At 40.4% G+C, this 23290-nt stretch overlaps 2 protein-coding genes across 2 annotated transcripts in view; one reads left to right on the top strand and one right to left on the bottom strand.

The window, feature by feature from the left end:
* The window catches only part of IKZF5 (IKAROS family zinc finger 5), a 36201-nt gene extending 26404 nt beyond the window's left edge, over positions 1 to 9797 (bottom strand). The window contains exons 1-2 of the mRNA XM_036734301.1: positions 9638 to 9797; positions 3851 to 3999 (exon numbers count right to left, since the gene is read on the bottom strand). The gene's annotated coding sequence lies outside the window, so the exon portion shown is untranslated. The remainder of the gene's footprint in view (positions 1 to 3850; positions 4000 to 9637) is intronic.
* Positions 9358 to 23290, top strand: part of ACADSB (acyl-CoA dehydrogenase short/branched chain) — a 54861-nt gene continuing 40928 nt past the window's right edge. The window contains exons 1-3 of the mRNA XM_036734300.1: positions 9358 to 10183; positions 18159 to 18318; positions 20770 to 20870. Of these exons, the coding sequence (XP_036590195.1) occupies positions 10136 to 10183; positions 18159 to 18318; positions 20770 to 20870 (309 nt within the window). The 5' untranslated portion in view covers positions 9358 to 10135. The remainder of the gene's footprint in view (positions 10184 to 18158; positions 18319 to 20769; positions 20871 to 23290) is intronic.

Genomic DNA, 23290 nt, shown 5'->3' with positions numbered 1-23290 from the left:
TGCAAAAGCACGGAAAAGGGAAGAGTTTCACAGTAAGAAGTTCACTTTTGCTAGACTCGAGGGTAGATGGAAGGAAGTGATACCTAAAAAAGGTGGCTTGAGGTCAGGTTGTGAAAAGTTTCACACATTAACATATGTGTAAGATGTGTGTGTATATGTGTAAATATTTATATATAATCTAGCCCCAACCCTTCTCTCAACCTCCAGTCTCACATCTCCAACTGCAACTTGGAAATCTCAAACTGGATATCCCAGAGACAGATAATTTAAATTCAACATGTCTAAAACTAAACTGATTTATCTTTCTCTTTAAACTCTCCTCTCTTCCTATCTTCCCTATTTACTTTGGAGGGGTACCACCATCCTCCCAGTTACCTAGGCTTGCAAGATTTAGATGTCATCCTAGACTCCTCACTCTTTCTAATCCCCCAAATTCAATGTTTCCAGATCCTGTCGATTCTCAACAAATGACCTATAAGCTCCTTTCTCTATTTTGATACTTTGTTGTTGCTGTTCAGTCATTTTTTCAGTCATGTCTGACTCTTAAAGGCCCCATTTGGGGTTTTCTTGGCAAAGATACTGGAGTGGTTTGCCATTTCCTTCTCCAGCTCTTTTTATAGATGAGGAAACTGAGACAAAGAGGGTTAAGTAATTCATTGAGGGTCACACATCTAGTAAATGTCTGAGGCTAGATTTCAATTTTGACACTGCCACAAACCAAATGCAGGCCCTCCTCACACCTGTTTTATTACAATGGCCTTCAGGTTGTTCTCCCTGCCTCGGGTCTCTCCCCCTTTCCAGTCCACCCTCCACTCAGCTGCCAAACTGATGTTCCTAAAGCGTAAGTCTATGTCACCTCCCTACTCAATCAACTCCTGTGACTCCCTATTACCCCCAGAATAAAATATAAAACCATTTATTTGGCTTTTAAAGCCCTTTAAAACTTGACACTCTTTCCACTTCTGTGCATCTTTACTGGATGTCCTCTGCCCCCCATGCCCAAGCCTGGAATTCTCTCCTCATCTGCATGATTACGCTTGTCATTATTATTTAATATTATATTTTTGAAATCTAAACAACAGAAACAAATTATGAAAAAAAAATAATAGAGAAAACATCAACACTGAAGAAGTTAAAACACTTCCTTTTGTAGAGAAGATGATTATATAACCAGGAAACCCAAGATAATTAATTGAGGTAACAAATTACTTTAGTAAAGTAGAAGACAGACATGCTAAAAAAAAACCCTCTCAAAAACCATCTGCATTCCCACACATGACTAACAAAAAACAAAGGAAATTGATAGAGATAAGAATACTTTTACAATGACAAAGTGAATCAAATATTTGGGTTATTAATCTATGAAGGGAGGCATCATAGTGTAGTTGACAGATTGTATTGGCAACCAAAAATGGGCTCCTTAGCACTTAGTCAACAAGTGCCCTTGACTAGTTTGGCTTTTTCCCCTGAACTGAATGCTGTTTGTATCTTGGACTGGAGTAAGCTTGTCGGCCCCTTCACCTCGCTTCCCTTGCTTAAGCTGATGGAAAGAACCTGTGCTTTTCTGGTCAACCCCTTCACCTTGCTTAAGCAGATTGAAAGAACCTGTGCTTTCCCCGGCGTACCTTACACCCCCGCAGAAGCTGGATGGTTAAAAGCAGCTCCCGTTGGAGCCAGAGGCAGTTACAGCTACAGTTACAGCTACAGTTACAGCTACAGTTACAGTTACAGTTACAGTCACAGCCACAGCCACAGCTGAAGCAGGAGCTGCCAGTAGCAGAGCTGACCTACGGGAGGAAGCTGAACACAGACTTCAGGCCAGTGGGTAATCTTATTACCATAGAGGGGGAAGCATGATTTTGCTTTACGCAATCATGCTTCTCTGTAGCCTCCTGGTTACTCTTTCAAGGCGTACTTATTGGGCCTGGAAGCCTTTGATCAATATATCAAAATGGGGTTGCTGGTTCATGGGTTGGTTACTGTGGAGCCTAAATATATGTTTTGATTCTTTTGCCTTCTACTTTGAGAGTTTCTTATATCCGGCGATTCCGAACGTTTCAGACATGTTTATGATCCTCTTTGAGATTATAAACTCTGCCCTCCTAATACAGGGATGGCTAAGCTTTGGAATAAAGATAACCAAGGTTAAGGTTTTGCTTCTGGAATATATGAGTGGTATGACCACAGACAAGTCACCTTCTCAGAACTACAGGTTCTTTAAGACTAAGTTAATAGAGGAATCTTTGATGGTAAAAGGAATTTCCACACCACTGAAATTATAGGTCCTAATCAAATAAATATTCTATAAAGATATACAAGAGACCTATATAAAGTCAACTTTCAAAAAAGTATTAACCAAAATCAAGGAAAAACTAAATATATGGATAGTCTGTTCATAGTTACCTCAAACAGATATAGTGAAAAAAAATGTTACTATTTCTCCACTAGCTTACCAATTTAATGCAATACTAATCAAAATATAACAGGTTATTTCATAGGATTAAATAAAGTTACAATAAAATCCCCATGGAAAAACATACAGGCAAGGATATTCATAAGATCTATGAAAAATAAAACCATCAAAGCACAGCTAAGTACTCCCAAATCATAGAAAGTATTATCAAGCAATAATTCCTGAAAAAAAAACTTGAATTAGGAAAAAGAAGAAAAACAACAGAGATACAGATAAGAAATGAAAACCAGAAAATAAAACCTAATGTATATTAAATGTTAGTGCTTGTTAAACCCACACTTAAACACTAGGGAATTGTATCACTAGTCAATAAAAAACTGTTGTGAAGATGGCATAGCTGTATGGCACCAGATGGGTTTGAACCCATAAATCCAACATACACCAATATAAACCGAGTAGATTGGTGGCCTAAATATTTTAAGTCATTAAAAAGCTGTTACAAAAAAGAGTAACGTACTTGTTTTAACTGTGGAGAATGGGAACATTTTCATCAGAGAATAATTGGAGATAAAAATCAATAGATTTGAAAAAAACAAAAAAGGATTTTATATAACAAAAATAATCTAAGATAAATGTCCAACATTCAGAATGTGTAAGGAAGGGATACATATCTATAAAACTAATAATACAAACTCTCCAGTGTGTCAATAGTTCAAAGACATAACCAGTTTATGGAGAGAATACAAACTGTTCATGACTAAATGAAAAGATACTCAAATTCCATAACAATCAGAGAAATACATACCAAAGAAATCAGAATAGAGAAAAATACCCCCAAAATTATAAAATCCAATGTTGGTGACATTACTATTTAACTAATACACTGCTGATGTTTGGAGAACAATAAAGAAGCATACAACAGTAGCAAAACTAATCATACCTTTTGACCTAGCAATTCCACTTACTAGGACTTTATCCTTAAAAAATCATAAAACTTATATGTATATGAATAGTTAGAGGTGCTCTATTTATGATAACAAAGAACTATATTTTGGGAACAATCTTTAAGTACAGCTGGAAAATGCCTGATAAATTATAGGATGTTAGTACGATATGACATATTATGGTATTTTTAAAAGAGATAGAAAGACCTATATGAAAGATGGAAAGTGAGATTAATAGAATTGGAACTGCATATTTAATAACTTCCACTATCTTAGGAAAAAAAGTCAAAAGAGCTCCAGATACATCTGGAAAAAGATTTAGAGGAAAGCATATTTTGCTTGTTAGATGTTTAAGTCATTTGGTTCTACTTTTTAAGATACTGATGTCTTAAGAAAGCTTTGTTTCTCATCATGCACTAACATTTGATTGTTTTTAAGTGTACAACAAATTTTAAAGATTTTAATAGTAATAAAAAGATAGACATAAACCTACCTTTTCAACCCAAATCAATTCCACTTTTTTCTTTCCACTCCAACATTGATGAAATGTAGAGTAACTGAAATCCACTCTGGAAATATGCTAATTGACTCCAAAAGGCCATCGAGAGACTTTCAACTAAAATTGAAAAGCCCTACAGAGGTCTGCAAAAGAAAGCAACCAAAAATTAAGATAGGTGTAGCCAAAACACAGTTCTAATATATGCACAAACACCTTAATAAGCATTTTTAGGTCTAATATATCTTCATAATGCTTTACAGAGTGAAGGGAATTATGATTTTTATATTAATTGACATATGTGTAATGAATATACTAATAATTGAGATTTTTCAGAATTGCCTCTTCTGGCTTGCAAGTCAGAAACTTACAATGCAGCTTGAAATGATCAATCAAACCCCTGACAATGCTCTCACAATCATTGTATTCTTGTGCCTGTGTACCTTAAGTGAAGCAAATCAATGATTGTAGAACCTGTTCCTGTTACAAAACTCTGGTTCTGTGACCCACCAAGTAATGACCTCCAAGGACCTGAAACAATACTTTCTTGCAGGACTCCAGAACACCTGTACCTTGTGGGCTTGTCATGGGAAACCACTCAGATCCAAGGAAACAATTGTTTCTAATCCACCTTTCCCCCACCTTCCCACTAGGAACTGAGGCAAACAAGGTTAAGTGACTTGCCCAGGGTCACAGAGCTTTTAAGTGTCTGAGGCTGGATTTGAACTCAGGAAGATGCATATTCCCAACTCCAGGCTCTGAACTCCATCCACTGCACCACCTAAGCAATTAACAAATATTATCTCATTTGATCTTCACAGCTCTTGAGAGGTAGTTGCTCTTATTATCCCTGTTTTACAGAAGAGAAAACTGAGGCAAACTAAGAGCAATCAATAAACATTTATTAAATACCTACTACATGCCAGGCAATTTGCTAACTGCTGGCAATACAAATAAAGGCAGTCTCTGCCCTCAAAGAGTTTATAGTCTAACAGGGAAGACAACATATGGGGGAAACCCAATGTAGGGTAATGATGGAGAAATCCAAAAACAGAGTATCTGTGGGGAAGTGGGGAGAAGACAGTGCTATGTTCCCTCCTTAAATGGAGGCCCTACAGCTCTCGGACCTACCCTCCAGAAATCAGATAGGCAATGGGGACTAATGAAATGTAAGTACTGAGGCAGATTGAATTCCAATGATGAATTTCCTCGGTAAGGTAGGCAGGCTGAAGTCCAAAAACGTCTAAAAGCAGTCCAGTGGGAAATAGTAGGAAGACTGTATTAAGCCAGAGACACTGTAGGTTATGACTCTACTCTGTAGTCAGAAGGTCCAAAAAGAGGGGCAAAGGTTAAGTGATTTTCCCCGTTACACAGCCAGTAACTGTCTGAAGCCAAATTTGAACTCACATATTCCTGCCTCCAGGTACAGAGCTCTCTAGCTTACGTTTAATAAAGATTTATTGTATAGATAAAATCACATCTATCTCCATAGTCCTTTATTTCATTTATCAAATATGATTTCTTCCAGTTATTGCCAAGTAGCAAACTTACTTGTCAATAACAGTTAGTATTTAAATGATGCTTTAAAACACATAATACTCTTTACACAGTTTTGAATCTCACTCCAACTGTAAGAAGTAGATTGTTTTGTAACCATCCTCTTGCATAAGGAAGTCTTTCCTGGAAGAAGGTAGGGATCCCCTGGTGTCCCTTGTTTTCTACAACTGGGCTCTCACAGAGTCATAATCTCCCAGCTTGGGTGCAGCTCTCAACAAATTCAGTCCTTGTCCAGGTACCTTGTTTATGCCTAAGGAAAGGGCAGTGGGCCAGCTGGAGACATCTGGGAAAGCAGCCCCTTAATGGGTTTGGATATTGAGAATAACAGGTAAAACAATGGAAATCAGTTCAATGCAAAGCCTTGTTACAAGCAATAGGGAAGAGGGGGAAGAAGAGAGAGAAAAGAGGACCTGATATACAACTCTGGCATACATACCAACATAGAGCATAACTACATAAGGGCAGCCATGTGTTGGGGAGCAGTCACTTGTCCATTCTGCAGGAAAGGCATGCTCCAAGATGCCCTTGTGAGAAAGGGGTTCTTATACTATTTTTGGGTGCTCCCCGAAACTAGCCAATTTGCATATCTAAGGTCAGAGCACACAAGGGATTTGGAGGGGGGCTGTTGCATATCAGGGAGAAAAACAAACTGATAGCTGACAAACTATTATTTTGGGACACAGAGCTATACTAACCTAGATAAATATTGTCAGTATTTTTACATGAAAATGTTCTATAATCTCACAGCCTCTCTTAAGGGGAGACTATCATGATGGCCTCAAGACTATCAAACCTAATCTTATAACAATGGTTTCCATGCATAGACTCCATAAGGCCTCCCTTAAGGGTGAACTGTCCTGGTGGTCTCAAGACTACTAGGCCCAATCTTATAACACAGGTACTATAGGTCTCTTCTATAAATGAAGAAACTAACACAGAGAGATTGAGCTGACCATGGTCACACCGCTAGCAAGCAAATGGTGATGGCAAGGTCTAAAGCCAATGGTGGGGAATCTATAGCCCCCAGGTCCTCAAGTGCAGCCCTTTGACTGAAGCCAAACTTTACAAAACAAATCCCCTTAATAAAAGGATTTGTTCTGTAAAACTTGGACTTAGCCAAAAGGCCTCACCCAAGGACCTAGAAGGCCACAAGTTCCCTACCACCCAGCTTTTCCTTACTTCAAGTCCCGTACCCTCAGTCTTGTAACACCACACTGCCTCTCACACTATATAGTGTTATATAATGAAAAACAAAAGTCCTTGTACTCAAAAACCTGACAATCAAATAGGAGAATAATAAGATGTATACAAATAACATTAAAATAAGTTAGAATCTGAGGTAAGTACATAAAGGTAGAGGGAGGGTGTCATATTGAGAACTAGGAAGAAATACATCTATCTAGAGGAGAGAACACAATATTTTCATGGAGGGACTGGCACCTGAGATGGTTATGGGGGAAGAGAAGAATTTCAAACAGAGAAATAGATAATGACCTCCTTCAAGGCTCTGTTCAAATACCACCTTCTGCTGAAAGCCTTCCCTGGATCCCCTAGATGCTAGAGCCTTCCCCTTTAAGGTTACCTTTTATCTACTCTGCTGGCACCTAATTGTTAACCTGTTGTCTCCTCAACTAGAATGTCAGCTTCTGGAGAGTAGAGACCATTTTTGCTTTTCTTTTTATCCTTTGCACTTTATTAAGTGCCATACAAACGGTAAGTACTTAAGATATGTTTGTTTTGAGCATGTGGGACTGCCTATGTAAAATGAACCATGTATTCCTGATTCACTTATTTACCTACTTAATGGTAATGCTTTCCATCAACAATGTTTTGGAAAATGAATTTTAGTTTGTCCTATTTGTAGGGTGTGTAAAAGTACTCAACTATAATGTAAAACTGAAGGAAAGTGTTATTTAAAATTAAATTCTTCCACTATCAATTAAATTGATGAGTCACCCACCCAAAATATAAAATCGCCTTTTGAATTTTAGATTATAAAATTTGTCCACATCTCACTTTTTAAAAGGTCAGTTTTGAGATTGGCTCCTCAAAAGTTATCCAAAAACTATCAAAAAGGCAAAGCATAACATCCATCCTCAAAACTTCAGTGCTCTCCACAGATCCTGTGAAGGGTTATGACAAACTACTGTCCTACAGCTCCGATCTAATTTCCTGTGATTCTGAGTCACAGGCTGCCTACACTGAAACTTCCTTGCCTAGCTGCTAACTCCTCTCCTCCACCTCCAATCCCCATCCCTTGTCGTTCAGATCCTTCCCTCGGCTCTACTACTCTCTCCCTCAAAATTATTTTGAAAAGATTCTGTATTTAAATTTCTAAGTACCTGTAGTTTTCTCCCAATAAAGAGAATAAGAGCTCCTTGGGGCAGGGACTGTCATACTACCTGTCACATAGTATTTAATTAATGCTTGTTGAACTGAAATAAATCTGATTTCCTTGATTTAAGTACCCCCTCCACGATGTAAAGTGCAATTCTTTTACACGTAGTAGATACATGGTCTCTGAGACTTATGTGGAAGAAAAATTCATCACTCTTTGGTCAACCTATTGACCTACATACTCTACCCTAGGGGTAGAAATCAGAAAAGAGACATCTCCAACCCCACTGCCTTTCCAGCTCAACAGTGTCTGCCAGAGTTTTCATTCTCCTGGCATATCCTCTAGCCATAACGAGGAAATGGCAGGACTTTAGGGTCAGCTCCATACTCAGAAACACTTGGAATATGAACAGTAAAACCGAAACTATTTCTCAACAGCAATGGAAGAAAAAAGGGTAACAAAACACATTTGATATCACTTCATTGGCCCTCTCTGCCTCAGTTCAAGTCCAAATAACAATACACCACTGCTGAAAAACATTTTGGACTGCATGGTCACAATGCCTATTTAATTCATTTTATATTTAATTTTACCTTTCTCCACTCCAGTACCAATTTACAGGTTAGAGCCAACTGAAAGACAAAATATTATAGGAAAAGGAAAGGAGACACACAAGTAGCTAAAAACACAAGGCGCAGTTTTAAGGAAGCTTTATTTCTTCTATACAGAAGTTGTCTGGACCCCAAAGCGGTCCCTCGTTTCTCCCTCATATTCCCATTCCTCCTTCCTTTCAGGCTCTGGCACATGTGGGAATACCTAACTACTAAATGGCAGACAGTAGTTCCTGCTAGCCTGTCTTTAAGTCAAACCGGCATTTATTTATTTAAAGCCAAGTATACAGAAGTCACAAATCATTTATTTATCTGGAGATTTTAATCTTCCGCAAACTCTAATGTTTCGCTGGGCAAATAAAAAGAGGTAGCATTTATATAGTTTTAAAGTTTACAAAGCGCTTTACAAACATTACCTCATTTTCTTCTCTTCACAACAACAGGTGCTATTATTACACTCAGTTTACAGAAGAGGATTTAAAAAAAAAATAGCATTCCCTCCACATCCAATTTATCCTGTGTAGCTTATTTGTACGTAGTTGTTTGGATGGGGTTTCCCCCATAGGCCTGGGAGCTCTTTGAGAACAGACTTTCATCTTTGCATTCCCAGGGTTTAGCACAGTGCCTGGCACAGAGGAGTTTAATAAATGGTTACTGACTTGACAGGCAAATAAAAACGGTGCTTCAGGCGGAGGGGGGGGGGGTAAGAGGGCCCCCTCCTCTCTTTGCACAAGTAGAACGGAACGTTCCCTATATGCTGTCAGCCGAACTACTTTCCTTTTTATTCTTTATTACGAGGGGCTGCTTTCCCGGAAGAAGAGGGCGCGAGGCTCTGCTCGCAAAGGGTGTTCCACACGCCACATTTCAGAAACATTCAAAGCCGGAGGGCCCGGGAGGGTTTGACGTTTCCCCCACGGAGCGCGCGGAGCCAGAGGCCGGGCGGACTCTCGCAGCAGCCACCTGTTGGACGGCCCGGCAGCCCCTCCTCTCCTCCGTCCGCGGCCGCCGCCCGGGATGCTCCGGCTCCGTCCACCAATCTGGGCGCTCTCCGCGCCGCGCTCCGCTCCCCGGCCGCACCGAGGCGGAGCGCAGCCCCCAGCGCCGGGTCGTGACCTCTCACCTCGGCCCCCTCCCTCGGAAAAGAAGGCGAAAGGCCAGACTCTCCGCCCTCCCCGCCCCAGTCCCCGGGGAGACCCCGAGCCTCCCTGACCCCCACCCCGTCGCACGCGCGCACGCACTCGCGGCCCCCCGCCCCCAGGCTCAATCTTGTTCGCCCACCTCTTGACAACCGCCTCGAACAAGCACCGTCGTCGTCTCCGTCGCCGCCGCCGCCTCCACCTCCGCCGCCGTCGATGTCTTCGTCACCGTCGTCGTCGCCGCCGCCGCAGCCGCCATGTTTGTTGTGTCTCCGCTTCCCTCCCCCTCCCCCCGCACCCCCTTTCCCCCTCCTTCTTTCTTCAAGTCTCGCGTGAACGGCGGCCGCTCGCGCCCCGAGACTCCTCAGGAGGGGCAGTAGGGAGAACTACTCCGGGAGAAAAACATGCCCGGCTAGCTTTCCCTCCTCCCTCCCACCTCCTCCTCTTTCTTCCCTTAAATGTCCATTCGGGCCTCCCGTAGGAGCCGCGGGTGGGTGGGGGAGCGGCCGTAGGGGGGTGTGTGCGGGGCGTTTCTGCCTGCCCCGCCCCTCGCCCCGCCCCCTGCCCTCCCTTCCACCTTGCCTTGGGCTACGGGGGCTGGCTCGAAGCTGGAGCACAGTCTAACTGGAGGGGAGCCGAGATGGAGCTGGCGGCGGCGCAGCTCCTGCGCTCCGGAGGCGGTGGCCTGGTGAGTTTCCCCCGTGCAGGCCGAGGAGAGGGCGGTGGGTCACCGTTACTTTTTCTAGCCTGCCCCGAAACTAACGGACTCGCGTCGGAGCGCGCCGCCAGCCTCCCCAGAGACCTCGGGACCCTTCTCCCTGCTCCTGCCTCCCGCGATGCCGGGCCGGGCTGCCCCATCCCCGGACACCGCCCCCCACTCCCGCCAAAGAAACGGACCTTCATTTTCTGGCCGCGACATTCATCCCTTGGTCACCACCCAGTCAACGCCACGACCCCCCGAAATCTGCCTCCCTTCGCCCCAAAATGCCAGAACACCACGACTCCCCAAAACACCAAAAATTACATCCCTCCCCAAAATACTAAAATACTACCTCCTCTCCCCCTCAAAACACCACCTGCCTCCCCCTAAAACACTTCCCTTCCCCCCAAAACCACCACCTCCTCTACCCTCCTCAAAATATCACCTCCCGCCCCCACCCCAACAAATCCCAAACTCTCCCACCACCTTTTGAAACCAGGACTCGATGCCTTCTTTTCCCCCCTATTTAAGACCTGGAAAGGGTTCAGGCTGCCTAACTCTCCCTGCCTGCTGCCCCACCACAGGTGACTGCCACAGCAGACCCATATGTGAGGCGTTGGGGTGCGCCCGGAATTTCCTTGGATCCATTCTTGCATGTTCCAACAGCATTCGTGGGCCCAGCATTGAGTTTTTGACAGTTCTAGTATCTCCATTTACTTCAAGCAGAACAGGGAGGGCTGGTTGGTGTTTCTGAGTCGTTGCAGTGCTTGCGAAAACAAGCACGCCCAGCAGGCAGACTTCTACAAGAGCCTGGAGTTTTCACAATGATTTGAAAATGGTTGCTTACCGATAAGCACTTTATTATAAGGAGAAATTATTGCGGTGCCTGTTGGGAGGATTTCTCCCTCTCACAGCCTTCCTGTTATTACCAGGGGTGAGAAAGAGCTTTCTCCTTTCTTTTACAAGTTACAGAATCACTGTTTGTTTTACTTCTCCAGGTATTAGGATGAGGAAATTGATGCCTCCAGTTCCTAGAAAGAAAGGAATCCCCATAATTACTGACAATTTGCTACCCCTTTTTTCTCAGATGACTTCAGTTTTGTCTAGACAGAAATGACTTCTTGAGGTTCAGTCTTCTTCTGTCAGGTGCCCAGAGTATTTGATTTCCAACATCTTTCCAGCAAAGCATTTTCCCCCTCGTGCTGGCAAATTGGTGTCCCGGAAAAGAGAACTGTCCTGGGGTCTGAGAGGCCTGTGTTTGAATCTTGAGTCTGGCATTTTCCTGCCTTTTTAACCTTGTGTCCTCTCTCGCCTTCATTTCTTCATCTATAAAATTAAGAGTTTGGATTGAACTCAGAAATTCCTTTTGGCTTGAAAACATGATCTCTGAATCTTAGTTTCCTTATTTGCAGCTTCATGGTGCAGCATATTTTACTGACTGCTTGTGAGGAAAGCATTGTGTAAACTTTAAAAAGCAGTACATGAATATGAACCACTCCAGCATCTAAAACTCAACCAGTCCAAAACACATCTTCCCTTAGCCTCCTTAAACCTGCTCCTCTCCTTAACTTGCATATTGTTAATGATACCACTGTACTCCCAGGCTCCTAACTTTCAAGATTATTTTTAGATACTTTCTTTCTACCATACCTCCTCCAAGTTGCCTGTGGTATTACTTCTAAGATCTCTCCAAATGCCTCTTGTAATTCAGCTGTGTCTGATTCCTAATGACCTCCTTTGGGATTTTCTTGGCAAAGATATTGGGGTGGTTTGCCATTTCTTTCTCCAGTTCATTTTACAGATGAGGAAACCGAGGCAAGGAAGGTTAAGTGACTTGCCCAGGCTCCCACAGCTAGTAAGTGCCTGAGGTCAGATTTGAACTTGTGAAGATGAGTCTTCCTGACTCCAGGCCTAGCGCTCTGTTCACTTCACCACCTAGCTCCCACGGTCTGTCTCTAGCAACATAGTTTAGACCTTCATTTCCTGTCCTCTTTTATTTTTTTTTCCTGTCCTCTTTTAATGGTCGCCTATCTGCCAAAACAACCAGAAGTGACTTGCCCAACATCACACCACCAATAAGTGATAGTTTGGGATTGGGACCCAGATCCCATAACCCCAAATTCAGTCCTCCTGCCATGCCTCTGGCAAGGACACCAAAGGTTAAAATTCCTCCGATACCAGTTGTTTCACCTTAGGTAGTTTACTTTAATAACCCAGCTACTGTTTAGTAGCAGAATAATTAATTGCCTGTCAGTATTGTTCAGTTTTCTCATCTAGAGCTCCCTACGAAGATTAAAAATCACACTTCTGGACTCCTCCCCCTCCTCCTACAGAGTTACTACATTTAACAACTGGCAGCCTGTCTTTTTATCTGCTGGAAATCAGAGGCTCTTGCTTCATTTGTACCTGGTAGGATAGAATTTGACAAGTCTTGCCAAAATAAACCAGCTTCCTCAGCCAAGGAATTCAAATTGTTTTGTGTTGTCATGTCTTTTAGTGCCATCTAGGATTTTAAGCTAGAGAGCAAGGCCGCTCTTCAGGCAGTACCCATCATTGGGGTAATTATATCTGCTTGTGAAAGTCTTTTGCTTTTTCAGTATATGTTAGGACATAGTAGGGGCACTGCAGAGATGTAAACCTTCCTTAACTGCCATGTCTCACTGAGAATTGGTCACAAAATTCAGTGGGTTTATTTAGCCATAGGTATGGTGGCAGTGTTTACCACTTTCTTTGATTCAGGCTAAGCAAAGGATTTGAACAACTGTTCTCTCTCTGAAGGCTGGTATTATAATATGGCTGAGCCAACATAATGTTGTTCTTTGACAGTTTTCCACTAATCATTATTTTCAAACGATGCACAGAACATTTTCTATGTTCTGACTCTAAGATTGGCATCATTATCTTAAGCATCACTCCCTCATCTTTCAATATAAGAATTTTCAAAGTCATACATTATAATGTAGCTAGTACAATTATGTAGTTTCCTCATCTGTAAAATGATCGAGAGAAGGAAATTGTAAACCACTCCCATATCTTTGCCAAGAGTCAGACATAATTGAAACAACTCAACAAACATCACCAACTAATGTCTAAGGCAACATTTGAACTGAGGTCTTCCTGACGTTCGTTCCATCGCTCTCTCCCCTGCTCCACCTAGCTGCCCCTTACCAACATATATACAATTTATTGAATATACAAATTATTGAAAAGCACCTCACTTCTCCATTAGTTTCCTTTTTTGAGAAGTGACTCAACAACCACCTCACCCCCTTTTGATGCTGCTTCTGTGTTCTTTCTCTCCATTGCTATTTCTTCTCTGCTTTTTTCTCTTCCACTATTCATCTGTGCCCCCATTTTCCAATTATGTGAGCCACAGGCCTTGTTTTTCATAGCTAACTTCATGACGTAGTAAATTACAGTATTTTATAGTTAAGTGGACCCTTCTTAGAGATATTAGGACTCCTGTACTTCAAGATTGGCCCAGGTGCTAGCTCCTCAAGTATTCCAGTTTTCTAAATATTAGGTAAATAAGTTGTGACAGTAGTTAGAGATCTAAGTCCAGTCCATGTCTCATATGACCACGGCAAATAACTTAATGTTCTAGAACTTCAAATTCTGTAAAATGGTCATAATAATACTTACACTATCTGCCTCATAGGGTTTTTGTGCAGAAAAAGTTAAAGAACATCTGAGCTGTTATTATTCATATAGAGAAAGTATTATTTGTCATTGGTGTAGAACTTCAGCTCTGTGGACAGCCCTTTTTGCACCTACCCTCTCAGGAATCAAGCACTGAACAAATAACCACTCTAACGCTTCTGCTGGGCCACAACAGTACGAAAGTTAACTACTGGTTCCTGTTGCTCAAGTCAGAAATCCATGAGAAGGTTCAGTGTCTTTTTTTCCAAGTTCATCAGAAACCAGCAAGTTCATTGCTAACAAACAAAAGTTTTGGCAACATAAAAAATAATGATTTACTCCAAGGTTGCTCTGTACTACTCCCCTCCACACACCCCCCACCTCTGCAAAAACAAATTGTGCAATACAATGTGTTAGAACTGGGGAAAATCATTTTGATGATGTAGATGCTGAAACTACAAATGCTGGGCCTGCTATTAAAGTTCAGAAAAAAATAGTGAACTATTATCTAAATATTTGACTGCTGAAAGTAAAAAAATTAAATGATAGACCACAAAATTGTAAGGTCTCTTAGAAAATCATACTGGAATAAATGACAAAAAGTTCTCTGAATGTTGATGTCAAGAATTTTGCCTAATACTTTTGTTAAAAATTAATTCCATTTACTTGGCACAAATCTGATATATTTTACTATGAATATTCTATTTTAATAAAATAACTTTTACACTTGTGTACTATTTTAGTTTTAAAGGACTTCCACATACATTATCTCACTAATATGAATGCTAAATTTCTACACAGTGAAAATATTAATCTTTTAAAAATATTTGTAAAAAGGAAATCATGCTTGTGTCATTGGAAAAAGGCAGCTCTTAAAAAAAAAACAACAGAAGAGGAAACTACATAGTGATGGTGTTTTTTCAGGGTAAATGGAAACCAGAGGAGCAATGCAACTAGCAAAGAATCTAGTAGATAGTCTTGCTTCCCACATTTACTAGTGAAATCAACCAGTGAGCCTCCCCAGTGGTGAACATGGTAGGTGGGAAGAGCCTTGGATTTGGAGTGAGTGATGAATTTAAATTCTTGCTCTGCTTTTTATAATCTATGTGACCCCAGGCAAGTCATTGAACCTCCCTTGGCCTCAGTTCCCTTATCTGTAAAATTGTGGGGGCGAAGGGTTAAATGTCTCTCTATAGCTGTAAATCTTTAAGAGGTTTCATTGTTTCTGTTGCCTAACTCCTAAGTACAGTGTATTCGTTCCATATTGTGTGACCAGATGGAAGCATGCTACAGAGCTCTAATGAGCAGGGAAGGTAACATGACCCAGCAGCCTGTCACCAGATTCAGGGGGCTAGAGACTTGATGGTTGTGATCAGTCTTTTCTAAACAGCCTCTGTTCTTTCTCTCTTCTCTCTTCCTTCTCTGCCCTGCTGCCACTTACCACATACACTTCCTCTTTGGCTCTCTACTTTATGTACTTTCTCCTTGGGGACTCTTCTGTTAGTCTCTCCTCATACCTCAGTTCCTATAGCCTCCCTACAATTCTTTTCTCTTATATGTGAAGGCTTTACTTCATGTTTCTTCTCATTACCTTTCAGCCTATGATTGTCCAACTTTGTCATAAAGAATGTGTTTTGTAATGCTGACCAGGAAAGCATTTAGAGAGATAGAAACAAGTATATGTGTCTACTGACTGGGCAGAGTCGTTTTCTCAGACCAGATCTAAAACGCATTAACTCTTAACCATATCTTCACAAAGACCATGATATAGCAAACACTGATGGTTCTTAACTTTTGAACACAGTGATTTCAGTTTAATTCCTTTATTATCAGCTAGTCATCAAGTGTTTATAAAGCACTTAACTATGTTCTAGGCATACAGGCTAGGAATACCAAAAAAGGCATAAACATTGTCCCGCCCTCAAGGAGCTAACTACAAACTCTCACCTGTGGCTCCAGCTAACTATACCATGCTCAGCAGCCACGTCCCAGTAAAACCATTTTGGCAAATGGGCTACACCAGGTTGAAGGTAACCAGTGGGCCTCAGACCCGTCAGTGAGTTAGGGGGACATCTACCCCAAGCATGTGAAGACTTCCCCAGGCAGAATGGGCAGACAAGAACAGTTCCAGTGGCACTGAAGGTGGCTGAAGCAGGTTCTGTAGAGTACTTAGTGCTTGGTCAGACATTGAAGATGTCATCCCAGGCCATCACCAGTCATTTTTGTCTTTCTACTGTACTTCGATGACTGGAAGAGAGAGTGAAGCTGATGACTTTGTACCACTCTGTCTTACTTAAGTCCAGTTCACTCGAAAGTTAAGACATCACCCCATGATGTCATTGGTCCTCTTTGAAAATGAAGGATGAACAACAACAGTAATTGGGGAGATAACACATATATGTAGCCGTACTACGTAGGGTTTTAGTCCGCTCTCCCAACCCACAATTGAATTAACAGATTGGGTCTCCAGAGTTCAGCTAGCTACTGCTCAGGGTTTTAGGGATAACTGTGATGGGCTTGGGGAGGGGAATTTCTTTTAACTGTTGCTCACAAGCCCCCATCTAGTCTCCAGTATCAATCACTTACCATCTCCCCAATATCGATCAGTTAATATCAGTTAGCTTTTACAAAGGGATATATACTGAGAAAGCAAATAACCGAAGTACAAAAACCTCGGAAACCAGGAGTGTTCTCTCCTCCACCTCTTTGTCCTTGGAGAAAGTCAACAAAGTAGTGACTAAAGATTCCCTTTCACCAAATTGACTTCTGGGTGGTGCATAGCCAAAGGACAAGTTATCCTTTTGGTTATAGGGCATGGTGTCTTGGCTGGCGGATCCAGTCGCTTCAGGGCTAGCTCAAGCAGGTCACTCCTCAAGACCAGCTGCTCATCAGACTCAGCTACTACAACTACCAGTAGTCTCTGCTTTGGACACCAATTTCTGGACCTCTGCTGGATCTTCCATCTTTTAAAAACCCACAATGCTGTAACCTTGTCTGTTCCATCTCCAATATTCATTCACCAACAGGCAGGAATACATACAACAGAGACAGTAGCAGAGGTAGTACCATATGTTCATGGCCATTGGATGGCCAGGTGGAATAATAGTTAACTGGGGCCATCAAACCGCTGCTGTCATCTCACCCAGAGATATTTAGACATTTCTTTTACATGGTATAATAAATAAAATCACGTTTTCAGTTTGGTACTTGATTATGTATTGCTTTATATTGTTACTTAATTGTTTTCATTTGTATATATCTTGTCTTCCCAACTAGATAATGTAGTCCTAGATAGAGGACAACATGTGTTACATTTCTTTTTTATATTCTTAGTATGTGGCAGATGTTCACTAATTAGGACAAAATTGTGTGGGAGGAAAAAAATCCAGGTTCAGCATTTTGTTGTTTTTGTTGTTTAGTTGTTCAGTCATGTCTGACTCTATGTGACTCCAGCACTTTTGTCCATGGGGTTTTCTTGGCAAATATGCTGGGGTAGTTTGCCATTTTCTTCTCCATTTTGTTCCCATTTTAGAGATGAGGAGCTGAGGAAATAAGGGTTAAGTCACTTGCCCAGGTCACACAGCTAGTAAGTGTCTGAGGTCACATTTGAACTCAGGTCTTCCTGACTCTGGGCCCAGCACTCTTATCTACTGTGCCACCTAGCCTGCCTCAGTCTGTCATCTGGCGTATTTTTAGTTAAATATATAAACTTACTATTGTTTTCCACCACACAGCTCAGTACCTCCCGAAGGCATCACTATATTGCTGGGGCTTAGAAAGTGAAGTGACCTATCGAAGGTCACACTGGTTTTTAAGTTCAGAATTGAAATTTGAACTCAGATTATTTTACAACAAATTCAGTATACTTTCTACTATATGAAAAGGCTAAATCATCAGCAAAAAGTTGAACTATGCAAGATGACAGAGAAATTTTTTGTAAATAGACATTTTGCATGCCAAATGACTATAAAGTTTTGAAACTTATTTCCTGAAACATTCACTTATTATAGAAAAGTTTACTTACCGGTAATTAGTTATTCCACCATCATACTTATAACACATGATAGAAAGCAAAAAACGATGGATGTAAAATGTTTAATATTTTTCAGCTATTAAATAACATACTAGTTTGAGTAAAAATGGTGTTTCTGTTCAAAACATTGTAAAAGAAGTACTGCATTTTTGCCCCCTCATTGCTATGTTGAGAAATGGGTTAGTCAAAGGAGGAAAAACATTCTTAAGGAAATGTGTACTTGAACTCCTTTAATAAAAATTTTTTTTTTAATTTAAGATGTTTTGTTTTGTTTTGTGGGGGTGCCAACAGCTAAGAAGAAACTTCTTGACTTGTCTGTCCTCTTGGAAAACTCCTCCTTGTTTCTTAAAATCTTCCCAGCCAGAAGCTTCATATAATATGTCAAATAATGGAGTAACATTTGCTCCACTTCAGACATTTACAGAAGAGGAAATGATGATTAAAAATATGGGTAAGTATTTGCTTTTAAACTTTCCATTTGTTAAACCCGAAAGTTTGGTTGAAGGAGGCAAACAAGCTAGGTGACAGAAAAAATCCATGTTGTTTATTATATTTTCCCTTAAAGCATAGCTAGGCTAGCTTACTTGTACGTACAAGGAGTCAGAGCATAAGCTCTGGCTGTCTGAACAAAGGAAGGAGAAAACTTATATAAGTTATTTTAGCAGGCCCCGCAAGCCTATGTTACCTCACTTTTATGACCCCCATGTATGTTTAACCATGATACAAGAAGAGGATTTTCCTTAACGGAATAGGTTTGTAAAGACAAGAGTGTAGACAAAGGTCAGTTAAAGTATATCCCCGTAGAATATTAAGTGAGGTGGCCTTCTCAGGATTAGGATCTAATCCCTTAATGGCTAACAGGGGTAAGAATGTCCTTAGGTCAGTCTGATCTGGCCTTGTTGACAGAGGTAAGGGTGTTTCCTGAGCAAACTCTAGAGAACAAAGAAGCCCAGGTCCTGGATCTTCTTCCAGTTACTCATTAATTCAGGCTCTGGGTCTGGTTGAAATTAAAAATGATATAAAATGGTATAAAATGTTCCACACATTGTATAAGTTAATTTTATAATTAAACTTTATACAGTATTACCAGTAGTTATGTTAACTTAGGTGTTGTGGGCTGGTTTTTAAAATCTTGGAAACAAAAATTTTAAAAATGTTTTTTGCTCAGAACTGAAATGAATTTGGTGGTCCTAGGCCTCCAGGCAATAACATGCTATTATCAAGCTAGATAGCAAAGGTTTATTGGGATATGCATTCTAAAACCAGAGGTTTGTGTAGTTTTATGCTAGAACTCCAATTAGTTTATATTTAAGAAACTACAGTGTATTTAGTAGTCCATAGAACATACAATGTCAAAATTTCTGTTGGGCAAGTTTACCAGTAGGTAGATTTTTTTCTTCCTTGATTCTCTTTCATATGGTAATGTGTTTCTTCAAGGAGGTGAATTTTGAGGGCAATTATTTCCTCAAGATATGCTGATGTCCTTATCTTTTATCGTACTGTGAAGTTTCAAGTTATTATAGTTTGAATTTTCTCCCATTTCTACCACTTTGTATCATGATTTCTGTAAGTCAAAAGGAGACTGTATCAAGCAATCACCAAACATTTATTAAGTATCTGCAATGTGCCTGGTGCTGGGCTAGACCCTGGGATGCACATCTGAAAGTGAGAGGCCCTGCCCTTCAGTTCTAGGGTGATACTACATATTCACAGATAAGTTAATATAGGGTATGTATAAAATAAATATACAGGCACTAGGGGGAGGGGGAGGGGTCATAACTGGGGGAACCTGGAAGTGGCTGATAAAGGGGGGCAGCACTTGAGCTGAGCCTTGAAGGAGGCAGGGTGCTTTACAAGGCAAGGGTGAAGAAGAATTTTGCAAGAATGGGTGACAGCCTGTGGAAAGACACAGAAGCCAGAGAAAGAATGCAGGATACAGGGCACAGTAGGTAGGTCATTTTGACTGGAGAGTAGAATGTATCCTCTCCACTCTCTAGGCTTGAATCAGATTGTGAATGGTATGTAAATGCCAAACAGAAGTCAATCCAAAAGGTAGTGGGGAACTATGGAATCTTCTGGCGCAGGAGAACAATATAGTCAGATCTCTGTTTTCACAATACCAGTTTGTCAGCTATGTAAAGGAGAGATTAGAGAAGCAAGAGATTGGAGACAGTGTAATTAGGAGGCTATTCCAGGTAAGAGATGATGAGTGTTTGATCTAGAGTGTTTGTGATGTGAACATTTAGAAGAGGACAGATTTGAGAGCTATTGAAGTGATTGAATCAAGACTTGGCAACTAAGATAGGAAGGGTAAGTGGTGATTCGTAGGTTACAAACTGGAAGGTGAGAGCAAGAATGGGGGTGTCCTGAACAGAGAGAAATTAGGAGGAAGGACGAGTTTGGGGAAAAATAAGGAGTTCTCTTTGGGTATGTTGAGTTTGAGATGCCTATGAGACAGCCAGGTAGAGATGTCCAGTAGATCGTTTCAGCAGATAAGACTGTAGCTTAGGAAAGAAGAAGACTAGATCTCTAGATTTGGGAATCATCCATATAGACGTGAAAGCTGAACCCCCATGGGAACTGATGAGATTGACTACTAAGAAAGAAGTGGAAGGGGGTCAGGACAGAGTCCTGGATACACCCGAATGTAGAAACCAAGAAGGATTAATAACAGGTTAGAAGCTAAGCGCTACAGAGTAGTATCATGAAAACAACAGAAAGGATAGAACATACAGCAAGAAGTGGCCAGTAGCATGAAATAGTTTGAAACATTTTTGGAGGGGGGCGGGAATCCCACTAATATTAGATTCATCTAGATAGTGCATTATAATCTTCATTTTTTTCTATTAATAGGATAGTCTCTTAAGAAATGAGTAGATTTTCTTTTTTTTCCTCCTTACAGTTAAAAAGTTTGCAGAGAAACAAGTTGCTCCTTTCGTGGCCTCAATGGATGAAAATTCAAAAATGGACAAATCAGTAATAGATGGATTATTTCAACAAGGGGTATGTGCATGTACACACACATATGACACATATGTATATTTTTCATATTCTGTTTTGTTTCAAAGCTAAACTCATTCTACTATGAAAATAGAGGTATATTTTTAAAATCAGGAAATTTAGCAATAATTTACTTAACATTATTACATTCCTTAGCTAAAATTATTTTCATTCTCTTTAAGTCCAAAGTCCTGCCTTATGTTGTCCTCCTCAACAAAAACTTTTAAAAATCAGAATGATCATGTGAGTAGAAATAATTCTGCACTATAAATATTTAACTGAAGGAGAAGGAATGTAATTTCTTTAGGAATTTTCTGAGATTTTTAGACATTGGTGATTCCCTTCTTACCTTAATAAAATAATGTACAGACAGTTCTCACTTTACATAAATTTGTATTATGCAAATTGAACTTTACATAAAGAATTCAGAAAGAAATCTGCATTCCAAAAAATATCTTTGTTAACTTTACAATCCTGTGCTCCCTCTCTCCATTCCTGCCCCTCAGGTTGGTGCTCCATAGCCTCCCCCCCAAGAAAACCATAAAATAAAAACCCCTCCAAGTGAAAGTAGAAGACTGTATGCAAAAGACTACCTGGGGGCTTGGCTTAAGACCTCTGGTACTAAGAGAAGAGATCTTTGCTCCGCTCCATCTACTTGTTGGGCCTCACACATCTGTCTTCCATCTGTCATTGCTTGGGTACTGCCTGTCACCCTGTGTGTTGCCCATCCTCTCATATCTTTGTCCACAGCAGGCCCCCATGTGTCTGCCGCCTTCTTATGTTCTTCCTCTAGGTTGTGGCCAGGTCCTGACATTGTTGGCCTGGCCCTGCTTATTCCTCCTACTGTTCTTCTTTCTCTGACCCTGGCCCCCATATGTCCTTGAATGGTGTTCCTGCTCCCTCCCTCCACAGGCACTTTTCCCTTCTCCTTCCCCACATCCATGGTTCATTTACATAAAGCTAGAACTCTCTGTGTTCTTGTGTCTCTTATATGGGTCATTGAGTAGTCTCTTGTGAATCCATTCTTTACTAGCACGTATAGAGAACAGTCAAAGCCAATAACTATAGAAATTTCTCAGTATAGAACAGAGGGGTTCACATCTAGAGCTGAGCTATCACGCTAGTTGTTTTGGCAAGTTTTGCAGAGCTAATGTCATAAGAACTAGCAGTGGTTTTGTAAGTAACATACAAAAAGTTTGTCATTCCAATTTAAGTACCATCTGTTATTTTGGGAAAATAGAGGTTAGACTTTTCATATCTGCCTTAGTTCTCAAATATTCAATAGGAAAATTGTAGAGCATCACAAGCCCTATTAAAGTGAAGACTTCATTGTGTAGAACAATGGTTTGGCCATAAAATCAACATTTAAATGGAATGTCACTTCATACTGACTTGCCATCTCATTTTTTCTCTATAGTATACGTGATTATAATGTAGTATTAGTAGCCATTTCCCACATAGCTGATGGTAGATTAAAAAACATGAAATATACTGTCAGTCACAAAGAGAGTTTCCCTTTATCCCTTCTTTCTTCTTTGCTAAATAATTCCAGGACCAAATATAAAAAGTATGTATCAAATCTCCAATATATTAATTTCTGTAACATGTAAGATTATTAGTAGATTTTGTTTTAATGTAGTGTCCCTATCAGACCTAATCTACAAACGATAATTGAGAAAATATTTAGTTTGTTTCCACTTTGATTTGTGCTGAGAATATTGGGTTTACAACTTTGACCCAAAAACCTAATGGCTCAGAAAACTCAAATCTTTCATTTAAATCATTATATTCACTTCATTTTTAGTTTCAAGCATCTGGGTTAATGCTGGGTTAATCACTTTTATCAGTATTATCATGAGTCATCTCCTAGAAGCTTTCCTCAGATATTTCAGTCCTCAGGGAACTACTGTGAATTTTTCTGGCATCTTTTGACAATTAACATGAGATTTTGCATTAATTTTCTTTTTATGTCCAATATACCAAATTAGATTATAAGTCCTTTGAGAAGAATGCTTCTTTTTATCCCTAATACCTCATTTCTTTTTTTAAAATTTTATTTTAGACTCAAACACCAAGACACAAATATAGAATAGAGAAAAGAAACAAAAACATATCATAAACTTAAATACAAAGTAAGAAAGGGGGGATAAAGCATGTCATGTGCATAGCAGAACATAAGAGAGGATTCAAAATATGTAACATTTTCATTTCAAGAAAGCCTGTATGATAAATAATACACTTTGTGTTGAGAGCTGTCCGTCTTTGCTTTCTTGTAAGTTTTCTTTTGTTTTCTGCTGTGTACTTTTTTACTTTGTTATTTTTTTCCCCTCCCCCCCCAAGGCTACAATTAAGTGTGGATATATTTCTCTATAGCTATAGATATATGCATACACATATACATATATACACACATATGTATATAT

The sequence above is a fragment of the Trichosurus vulpecula genome, chromosome 8, assembly GCF_011100635.1.
Source record: "Trichosurus vulpecula isolate mTriVul1 chromosome 8, mTriVul1.pri, whole genome shotgun sequence".
NCBI lineage: Eukaryota > Metazoa > Chordata > Mammalia > Diprotodontia > Phalangeridae > Trichosurus > Trichosurus vulpecula.
The sequence above is the reverse complement of the archived record's forward strand: the minus strand, read 5'-3'. Positions and strand labels throughout refer to the sequence as shown.